Raw genomic sequence first — 12,112 nt, 5'->3', positions numbered from 1 at the left:
GTAAAAATGGAGGGGTTTGTAATAAAAAGCTCAACAATGGAAAACATGGACAAAAATCGTTTAATACAATACAATAATCGTCATACATCAATAACTTAGAGAAATTTGTCCAAACAACGAAAATATACGCATCCGCGAAAGAAAGATCCATATCGGTTAATAAAAAGTTTAAGCTATCAGCAAAAATGAAATAGAATAAAAAATCAATCATACTACTTTTACATCTTAACCACAAAAATTATGTGAAGTCTAAGAGCGGTGAATTTAGGTCAAATTAAATCTGGACCCTGTTTGAATTCTTATAAAATGCAGTAACCAATGAAATTAAATGGGGAAGAAAAAAAAAAAGGACGAAAAATTTTTTTTTTTAAAAAATGACAAACATTTGTTTGCCAATTTTGCAACCCATTTGCATTTTCGACATTCTTTTAATAATATGGAATAGTTAGAAATAATTTAATATTCTGAAAATCACTTTAATTTACACTTGTTTCTTGAAGTTTTCATTTTAGAAACGAACCTTGTAATGTTTAGAACATTTTCGAGAAATGCCTTATATTTATTAATATCAACAGTTCTTTTTTAAAATGTCAAAAATTTTCAATTTTAGAAAAAGTGACCACCGTTAAGGCTATTTTTCAAAGCCTCTGTCGTCCTATGAAATGATGCTTTTTTGCGAATAATATCAGGGGTCTGTTTAGAAGAAATTTGGGTCCGCTAAACGGACCCTTCACAAAATATCTTTTTATAAAAACGGACCCTTCACAAAATATTTTAACTTCAAAACGGACCTTTCACAAAATAATTTATTTTCATTATTGTTTTGTTAATCGAATAAACCCTTCCCAGGAAGGGGGGGGGGAGAAAGACAGATGTAAACGAACAAAATTTTGTCTTCGGCAGACGCTTATTCCTTTATTCCTCCTAAATGAATATTCTGCGTTCAGCAGTATAGGCTAAATACAAAATATTTACATGGTGCATCGCTAATTTAGTAGCTGCAATTGCTGTTTATTTTTGAAAATTTAATTTTTTTAATTATAATTTCACAGTGTTGAGCATAATCTTGTATGTCTTTACAATTTAAAAACTCCTTAGAAATTTTTTTTTTGCAATAACGGACCCAATTTGCACAAATTCACAAAAGCGGACCCTGGTTGAAAGAATGTGACTTATCGTTTATTTTATATTCACAAATTACGAGTAATTTTTTCACAATTTTACAAAAACGGACCTTTCACAAAATGTCTGGACAGACCCCTGAATACACTATTTTCATAATCGCTGTGAGTTTGTTACAGTAACCCATGACTGTTAGGACAAGTTTAGCCTATCTAAAGCCAGTGTTGTCGATGCTTATTCCGAGAATGACTCAAAACGTCAATTAGGAGAAAAGCCACAGGTTTGCGAAAATGAAAAGAGTTTGTTGTACAATTTTTTAATATTTAAAAGCTTACTTTGATAATTTTCATCTAGGTGGGAAAATTTAGCCTAATTGACGAGATTAAAGAAAAAAATTTAATAACTTTTAAAATATTTAAGTTATTTGTCCGTTCTAGAGCTCACATAATTCTTCACAGCAAGATGATATATATAGTTTAAAATCATCGCTTTGCTCTTCAAGTGCAAGGCACTTAAACTGTGGCCTTTTTTATTTTCTTTGGGGACAAAGCTTTTTTATTTTCTCAGTTAAAAATGCTACAACTCGCCAGCAAACAAAATTTCATAATTTTGTCTTATACCGTGGACCAAAAACGGCTTACAAAACCTTTCGATAGAGCCTCTTAACTGTCTTATCTTATGAGAAATAAGTAATAATAAAAATTAACAGAAAAAAAAATTTTTTTTTCAGCTCTGCTCCTATGTAACAGTATGCAGGGTTGGAGTTTTTGCCAGGACAGTGGCAAAAACCTGGAAGTAAAAACTAAATTATCTAAATTGCTGATTAAATATTACTACAAAATACTTGAAACAAATTTAAATCAATCATAAGGAATAATAATTTTGAGACATTACATGAGAAAATTATTCTTAAAATATTAATAATTAATATAAGGGTAATAATTTTTAAAAGATTGAAAGTTTTTTACCTCTTTTCATTTTTGAATCCTTAAATAAATGTTTTTTTTTTTTACAAATAGTATTTTTTTTACTTCATAATAACTTTTGGTATTTTACATTATATCATTTCCAGAGAATTTTGTGAATTAATGTCTCATTTACACTCATCTAGTAGTGCTGCCATTGAAAGCGTGTTTTCGAACTTTTCATTTGTAATTTGTACATTCTAAAATTCGGAATAGGTTGACTGTAAATAATGTTTCAAAACCAGTGTTCTGTCATGCTATGTTGAGACAGCACAAATTGTATTGTGATGATGATTAAAGAATTGAATTTGCGCAAATTTTAAAAAATGCATCGATACTTGTATCGCATGTTGATAGATATTTTAAGCTTTAAATTATAGTTATATTAATTTAAAATAAGTTCATTTTACTGGAAAAAAGAGAATCAGAATAATCACTAATTTTCCGATCAATAATGTTTTAAACTACAAAAATGATATATTAATACATTATGATTTAATTATGGAATAATAATTTTGTTAATTTTCTTTTAATTATATATATTTATGGTAAATATTTCAATTTTAGGAATTATTTTGTATCAAAAATGTGTTTTTGTCCTCTCATCTTGGAAAATATAGGCTTTTGCCACTTTGCTTGGCAAAAACTTGTTTTTGCCAGGACGGTTTTCACCGGTTATTTTCCACCTGCGGCAAAATCTTGCCAACCCTGACAGTATGTAAGTTAGTGAACTTGTTCAGCCTTTCTCAAGAGTATCAGATTGTAACAGATTCCAATCACACAACCGTCACATTTATCTGATACTATATAAGTAGCAGATTCTGGTTTTTGAATAATTAAATGATAGTAAACGTTAACTTCTGCAGTAAATGAAATTTTTTAATTTTCTATTTTTTTTTATTACATACCTATAAATTAGTTGTTATAATTTTGCAACTACATCTATTAAAGCACAAATTTGCATACTAAAGAACAAAACTATTTTAAATATTATTACTTTTTTATTTTCATTTTCATTTTCACCACAAAAAGTGAAAAGATTCAACAGATTTATAAGTTATTTATATTAGTTCTTTCAAACAAAATCTAATTATACCTTCAATTTATTAGGACTACAGCTTTAGGTTAATGTTGGATCTCAACAAGGCACTTTATAATAAATAATCCCAAGAAACTATAGTGGTTAGATATTACTTGATTAAATTGAAAATAACCATTCACTTTAAAAATATACAGACTGGAAATAATAGTCAACATGATTCAAGCGCTCAAAAATAGGATACCAATTTCATTAGGCACCAATAGGATACCAATTTTGAGCACTAACATGTCCACTGTTATTTCCAATTATATGTAATATATTATAGAATATTTTAGAAGCGAATGAAGCATTTTTTATCAAGTGAGGTATTTTCTAGATTTAATTTTTGTCTCTCTAAAGATAGTTGAGCATCTTCAAGTATTGTCATACCAGTTTTTTTCCCTTATTAAATAAAAACAAGAACTTTCAACAAATTATGAATTTCATGCATGAAATCAATTAATAGTTACATTACTACAAAAATTAATAAGGCAACTATGAATAAATCATCATGCATAAAAGAATTGAAAGTAAAAAGAAAAGTAAAAAAATTAATTAATAAAAAGCATTACGTTCAATATTATAAAATAGCAAAGGATTCTGAGTGATCTACACTTCTAGCAATAAATATTTAAACTTAAAAATTACATTAATTTGACATTTAAACTGAAATACTCATACTAGCCCTTTTTTAAAAACAAGAATGACTTTTTTTTTTTAAAATAAAGAATGACGGAATTAAATAATTCTTAAAATATTTAATATTTCTTTCTATTATTGAAATTTGGAATGTTGTTACATCCGCAGAGCTTCCAGCGCATCTTTTCTATAGATTCGTCTATATTTCAAGTATATGAATTTTCATAATAAAAGGGTTTGCTTAAAACATAACATACGTCAAATTGAATAAAAGTATTTACATTTGATCTCACCCTCAAACAGGCACTGCGCTGTTTAAAATTGGAATGCGTAGTAATATTCAAATCAATACACAAATGCGATTTTTAAGGTTTTGGTGTGACGGTTTTATTATCATGATAGAGGTCTTATGGTTCAAGCTGGATGAAGAGGCACAAGTAGAGTTGTAAGTTTATCAATAGGAAAAAAGGCAGAATATCGTCGAATAAAGATTTACGAAAAAGTTAGCAAAAACACACAAAAATATATTATATACAACATATGCACTGAAATGATACGAAACAAATAAAATAAAAGCATATAAAAGAGCTGAAAAAAATAAATTTCTTTCAATTTTTATGCATTATTAATATTTCAATTCAAATGAACAGAATTTTGGTACAAAATGTTGTACATCGTTTGTACGAAGTAGGTTTTGACAAAAAGAGAATAGACACTGAAGTTAATAGTTTTGAACCAACAATTTGCTTATCGTCAAGAAGAAAAAAATAACTGTAAAGCAATTGCGGGGGCCTACAGGTGAAACAAGCAGGGGTGGATCCTCTCATTTAGTACAAGTACATTTCATTATATTATACCTTTGGGAAAGCTTTCAAAAAATAATACAATTTAAACCCATTGCAGTGAGCAATCAATTTATACATAAGATAAGGACACTTTTGAAGAAATTATAATTTTAAAAAAATTCATTAAGTTTTTTAAAAAAAAAATTTTTTTTTTCTAGTCCTTTCAAAAGAAAAGGAACTTTTTTTTGTATTTAATTTTTGAACCAGAGTACCACAAGCATTTGAGATAATATTGAGCCATCAAAGGGAATCATAAGTTTCGGGATTATTTCTTAAAAACTCAATTTGTTTGATTGAGTAATATTACATTTCTTAGAACTCAGTCGACACTAAGTTAATAGTCTAATACTGCTTGTCTAAGATAGGTACTCTGCCAGACATTCGCCTGGAGCTGTGGCGGTGACCATGGTAACGAGGTATCATTATTTCAAGTAGGGGTGCAGAGTCTCTCTTTAGGACTGGTTTCGTCGAGAGAAAAGGAGACTTCATCATTAAAGCTACCCTTCCTAAAATGCCCTCTTCTTGCTTCCATAGCACCAGACAGCCACAGACTTAGTGGCTGTCAGAGTACCTATCTTAGACAAACAGTAGCAGTAAAAAAGTACCGATTTAAAGAAGAAAATATACTTCAGTAAATGCGAAACTGAATATGTCANCCCCCCCCCCCAAAAAAAACGAAGTTCATAATTTTAGGAAGGTGGAACTGAGGCAACATTATTTATTATCAGGAGTAAGAAAAATTCTCATCACCATAACGTCAAAAATAAATAAATTAATTGTTCTCAATATCTTAATATATTTTAACCTGTTATTTCGGATAAAAAATATCTGAATATATCTGGGAGAAAAAAAATCTTAGGCATCAGTAGATCTGTTTGTTTCTATTTATAGAGCATCCTGGAAATGCTTCAAAAGATATAAGAGATACTGCTTGTTACTCAAGCGAATAACCGAGCAGTAGTTCTAGCGATGAAATTGTGAATATCAGAGTATAAAGTAATTTTGACAATCCAGCTAATTTGTCCATAAAAATTAGGAAAGGTTTTTCCAGCTTTTTCATATTAATACCTAACATTTAAAAAGCACGAAAAATTGATCACATACTTAAAGTATCTAAGTACAGACAGTGGACAGGAAAATTGTGAACGAAACCAATATCAGTTCCATTAGAATGTGTAATAAAAACTTATGATTTGTGTTAAAAGTAAATGAAAACCCTTTTAACACATATTATACAGCTTAACATAACAAATTGACTTAAGATTTAACAAAATTGGTTTTAGATCATAAGATAAACTAAGAAACAACAAACTGACTTAAAAGACCTAATCAAACTTTTAGCAAAATATATATTTTACAGCGTTTAATTTCAGATGCTAAAAAATTATCAATTCTAATCATTTAAATCTCTAAGGCGAAATCGGTAATGCTGGTTTAGAAATAAATTTTAACCCCAGGGCGTAGAATTTTGTAGACTTCTTCTGCATCTGTCAAATTCTTTTTTTATACATTTCACCATTTAATAGGTAATAAAAAATTTTAAATGGATTAATTCATACCAGTAATTCCTCATATGGAGCACTCCCCATATGGAAAAAGCGGCAACACTTTTTGCAATTTCTTAATGTGCAAGTTCATAAACTTGTTACCTCACCCATAAATTTTAGTGGAGCTTTACAAATAATTAACTATTTTTCACTTAATAATGGGGAGTGAATTATTTTTTGTTAGATAAAAATGTTTCATGTAGTTTGATATTATATCAAGTCATGCAGTTTTAAAATTCCAACAACTCATCACAGTTTCCATTGGTGGAAAAAAAATAAGAAATATGAAATTAAAAATATAGGTGTCCATATCCATATGAATTTTCATTATTAATTATTCAATAATAGAACTATTTATTAACAAATAAAAACTGTTAATAATTAGTAAACAATTCAAGACACTCTAAAGGTGAAAGTAATTAAGAAAATATACAATAGTGAATCTGCATTAAAAAAATATACCTGAATCGCCCCATCAGGGTGGTATGGAATTCCCATACTTTTAAACGCTTTTGCCAAATCTTCAGCATCAATTTTTCCATCACTATTTGTGTCCAGTTGTTTAAAAAGTTTGACCAACCTTCGTTGCTCTTGGGGAATTAATTCATCAAAATTATGAGATGTATGCTGATAACTCGAACTCATTTTCATTGAGTTAAGAAAATAATCAATTATTAGAAGAAGTATAAATTAGAACTACGTTTGATTCATTCTTTCAAAAGCTAAAAATTAATTTTATAGTTAAGTAAAATTAATAAATTTTCAATTTGAAAGACCAAAACACGCGTGTAGGCCAATTGAAGAGTTGAGATGTTGGCAACAGCCATGGGCGTAAACAAAAAGAAAAATGTTATGTAATTGATAAAAATAGAAACATCATTAAAATAGTTTTAAACGGTGAAAACTTGACAGATTAATTTGTACTCAAATTTTCGTAAAATTTGAGCAGCTAATTATTTGTATGTATGATTTGGTTGGTGTTGTTAAGCCTACAAACATCAAATCATAAATAAAAAATTATTTCTCTCCCCTTTTTTTCTGACGATTTCATTAAAAGTTTTAAAAAAAAGGTCAGGAATTTTTGCTTCTCAATGAAATCTTTATTGCTTTGCGAACGATTTAATTTTTATGACTTGTATTTTCGATGGTATTTTCTGTAACTAATGTAAATGAAGTGAAAGAAGTGTTTTTTAATTTGTTTTATCAGCAGCTGTGTATATATTTTATTTCGAAATTTATATATTAATACGACACAATTTGCTATTGTATACCTAATGGGCTTATAAATTTCTATTTTTGTCTGATCGATTTATTTTTTATTTTTGTTACCTTAAAAATTTTCCTCTTGAAGTGTCAAAATGAGTAGGCTCCTCACATTTTGTCATCCTTCGTGAATTTCCTCGAATGACGGGTATGTTTTTGACATAATTGCCTTATTTTATTTTATTTTAAAATAAAATCAGATGATTATCCTATCTCTAACGTTGTAGTGGGCTTTATCTGAGGTGTGGTTACCCTAATTTTAAGTCTAAATTAATTGTGTTTGTTAAGTGAAATTGATAAATAACTAACAGGAAAAGTATTTCATTTTATGTAATTTTTTCGTTTATTATTTTATTAGTTCACTTAAAAAAAGAAAGAAAAATATTTAGTTACTGATCTGTGAATTGAAAATTATACTTATGCAATTACTTTTGCTATTATATTAATTTAACATTGAAGATATTTAGAATTTACTTCTGTGTATTATTATTGTTTTCCAGATTTTAAGTAAAAACTAACATTATCAAAACAAGTACTTCTATACTACAAAATTTTGTTAGCTTATTAAGAGTGTAATTATTCTTTGCAGTTATGTACTAATAATAAAATGTCTACAAGATTTGTATAAATAGCAGAGCTGTATCCATTTAAATTATGGAGTTATTACCAGTGATATATATTATTTAATACTAATTGAAGTTCAAATTTGCTGTCATAAATTCAAACCATCACCGAGATATGACATAAATGTTTAAATAAATTTTCTAAGCAAGCTCTTTTATGTAATCTCAGTTAAATTTTAGAAATGTTTAGGTATGAGTATCAGTTTTGCTGTTGTCTTAGCTTAGATGTTTTTTAAAAAAATTTTATCTTGTATTATTTTAAATGGAGAAATAATCTTTTAATTACTGCAGTGCAGTATTGGTGATGCTTATTTGGAGAATAAAAAGCAGCACCAGTATAACTCGTATACTCCAAGAGTGTAACTCGTAGCCAGTACTGTTCAAGCCACTACATATTTTTGTTTTAATTTTTGTAAATACAAAACCCCTTGGGTGCCTTAGTGACTGTTGTTGGTTTAAACAGACACTGATTCATAAATCTATCCCATGACAAGAGGTTTTCATAGTTCTAAAAACTAATATATATATATTTATATATGATTTATATAATATATATTATATATATTTATATATAGTNATATATATATATATATTTATATTATATGTATGTGTGTGTGTTGTAGTTTGCTTGGGTGGCAGAATTTTCAGTTTGAGTAGTTATATTATATAGTTCAAGTTTATCCTTTCTTGTGATTTTTTTTTAGTTTATAAAGTTTAGCTAGTATGGAGTGTTCATTTGTATTATGAATAGTGGCATAGTTTTGGGGAGGGTTTGGGGGACAATTAAACATTACTTGCATGATGAACTATTGTAGGATAAGAAATAGATTTATTCAGGCCTGCCCAAAGTTGGGCACTCGGAGAGACTATTGTAGGGTAAGTAGGATGTAGATATAAAAAAGTTAACCGATAACCCCGCCGAATATACAGTAAAACTACGCCACTGATTGTGTACTCCTTTTTTGCCCTTATAACATTATTTTAATACTAATACCCCCAAAAAAAAAATCCTATTTCTTTTGAAAACCACTTAGTGTTGTGTTAATTTTTAATTTACATTTAATATTTCATCTGTACATTTATCTGTTATTTTTAAAGTTTCTTTTTTTTTCCAGCAAACTTTGAAGCAATTTTGGTATTCATGATGTCTATGTGAAGATAAAATAACTTATCATAAATAATGTCTTTCATGCTGAAAAAAAAGAAGTATAAGTTTAAAGTAGATCTATTTCTTCAAGAACTTTCCGCTGTTCCATTTGTTAATGGAATTTTATTTGCCAAAGTACGATTGGTGGATGGGGGAACTTTTACAGAATCTTCACAGAAGTAAGATCTTTTTTTTTTCAAATTAAATTTAAATGTATAGTAATTTATATATTCTCATCTTATTCCACACTATCCATTTTTTCATGTTTCTGGGAGGGGGGGGATGTGTTCAATTCATTCATAGCTGCCAACTCTACTGGATTTTACCAGTTTCTCCTGGTCTATTGGTTTAATAAAAACAGGGTAACTATTTTTTTAAGAAAATAATGGAAAGTCATGGATTTAGGTCGCTGAGAAATCTAATTTTTAAAATGGAATTTAAAAATACGCCCCATTTCATGGTGCTCCGAATATCTGAATTTGTAATAAAATCCCCACTCACAGTCATATTTTATTAAAACGTAAAATGTTTTTATCACTCTCTTTAAAAGTTATGTTCTTTCAAAAAATGAAAGAAAGAACATCATTTCTAGAGCGAATTATCTTTTAAGCTTCTGTGATTTCAGAATTTTTGCTATTTTTTATTTTTATTTTATCAATTTAAAATTCTAGCTGAAGCAAGCCAGTCACTGGCGAATTTTTTTTAATTCTGAAATGAGAACAGAAAAATCAGGAGTATTTCTTTCCTTTCGGATGAACATGAAAAATATCTTTAGAATATAATTCTGCAGAAAGAAAGAAAATTTGCTTTTGTATTTTTTCAACTGTTTTATTGCTTCAACTCTTTCTTTACTCTGTTTTTTTTTTAAATTTAAAATCTTTAAATATGAAGATGCAGAGGTATAACAGTTTTGGTTATATCTATCATTTCAATTTATGTTATTATAATGCTTTTTTAAATTTCTTGTTGTGTTTTTGTCGGAGAAAATAGTAACTTCGTTAAGTCATGAAAAATGGTAGGAATTAATCATGGATTTGAAAATGTAGCAGACACCCCATAAAAATTCTCCTAGATTTTATAAATTTTTTAAAATTCCCTAAAATTGAGTTTGGTTCCTTAAAAATTCCCTAATGAAATAGAATTTTCTTGCAGATTATTGATTGTTTGAATATTTAAGTAAATGTCTCTAATACATAAGGAAACGAGCCTCATTTATAAAATTCTGTTAACTATTTTTGATCAGTTAAATGCCTATTACTATTCAAAATTATGAATATACATAATACATTTCAAGTTCACTAAATGTGAAATAATAACTGGAAGATATTGCAATTTTTCTACTTTGATGCATATAAAAGTCTCTAAAATTCCCTATGTGTAAAATATTTCATATATTTTGCAACAATTATCATGAGATTTATTCTGCCATCTACTGAATTTTTTCCTATCTGTCTTGGTAGCTATGTTCATTTTTAAATTTTTATATTCATCTTTCATATTATTCTACATGAATTATTTTGTACTGTTAAAAATATTGCTGTATTGCTTAAAACGGTACATAATTCAAGCACGATGCCAACTTAGTAGCGAGTTAAAATGCACTGCATCACTGTGAAAATTTTCAAATTTCTTTTTCCATAAATTGATTTAATTAAAATAAAAAGTTTGTTTACCTTACTAAGTTTTCAACAAATCTGAATGATATCCTTAATTAAATGCATAATAATTTTCACTAATCAATTTTGTTTACATAATTGGTTTTGATAATTTTTTATATAATTTATACTCTTGATACTGTTCCTCAAAATTTAAGCAGTAGATATGGTCAAATTAACTGTAATGTATTTTTTACTGGTCCACTTGTTTTTGCTATTATTGAAATAAGTTTTTGTTAAACGTTTCTTTTAAATTAACCATTTATCCAACATTTTTAATTTTTAAATAGTAGAGGAAAAAAATGCTGTATTATTTTTGTATATTTTATTGTATAGTTATTTTTGCTGTACATGTAATTTTTGTTACAGTTATTTTTGTATAAATGTATTATTTGTTGATAAAATTTGGAAAAATTATATTTATAGACAAGAAGTGAAGAATAACTGTGTGACATGGGGTACAAAGTTCCAGTTTGGTTGTAAGATGACAGCTAATGCATCAACTGGTGTTTTGGAACCTTGTATATGTAGGATATCTGTTAGGAAAGTAAGATATTATGAATATATTAATAACTCGTTACTTTATTACTGTTCTAGCCGCCAGAATTGACAATTAAATTGTTTGATTTTATATATATTTATATATATATATATACGAGGTGTGATCAAAAAGTATCCGACTTTTGTTCATAAAATAAACGTTTATTATGATATAATTATTTAATACAAATCCCCTTCAAAGTAGTCCCCTTGGGCTGCCACACACTTCTCCCAACGCTTCTGCCACTGTTGAAAGCATCGCTGGAAGTCCTCCTTCGGTATGGCTCTCAGATGGTCTGTCGCATTCTGCATAATGTCTTCTCTGGTCTGAAATCTGGTCCCTTTTAGTGGCATTTTCAGCTTTGGGAAAAGCCAAAAATCGCAGGGAGCCATGTCAGGAGAGTAGGGAGGTTGACGAACCACTGGTGTGCTGTGTTTTGTCAAGAAGTTCTGAATTAAATGGGAAGAATGTGCGGGAGCGTTATCATGATGGAGCTTCCAACTGCCTGTTGCCCACAGATCCGGGCGCTTGCGCCTCACTGCGTCACGAAGGCGACGCAGAACCTCTTGGTAGTACTCCTTGGTGATTGTAGTACCGTGTGGTGCGTACTCGTGATGTACTAAGCCACTGGAGTCAAAAAAGGCAGTTAGCATGACCTTGACATTGCTGCGAACTTGCCTTGCT

The 12,112-nt window shown here is 28.7% G+C and overlaps 1 protein-coding gene across 1 annotated transcript in view; it reads right to left on the bottom strand.

Annotated features, from left to right (window-relative positions):
* Nucleotides 1-7,012, bottom strand: part of LOC107452889 (Short Calcium-binding Mitochondrial Carrier) — a gene marked incomplete in the record, with an annotated part of 55,236 nt that extends 48,224 nt beyond the window's left edge. The window contains 1 exon segment of the mRNA XM_043044686.2: nt 6,662-7,012. Coding sequence (XP_042900620.1) covers nt 6,662-6,850 — 189 coding nt within the window.
* Between the last annotated feature and the right edge of the window lie 5,100 nt (nt 7,013-12,112).

This window comes from Parasteatoda tepidariorum, chromosome 3, assembly GCF_043381705.1.
Source record: "Parasteatoda tepidariorum isolate YZ-2023 chromosome 3, CAS_Ptep_4.0, whole genome shotgun sequence".
In the NCBI taxonomy this organism is placed as follows: Eukaryota; Metazoa; Arthropoda; class Arachnida; order Araneae; family Theridiidae; genus Parasteatoda; species Parasteatoda tepidariorum.
Note: the sequence above shows the minus strand (reverse complement) of the source record. Positions and strands in the feature narration are given on the sequence as shown.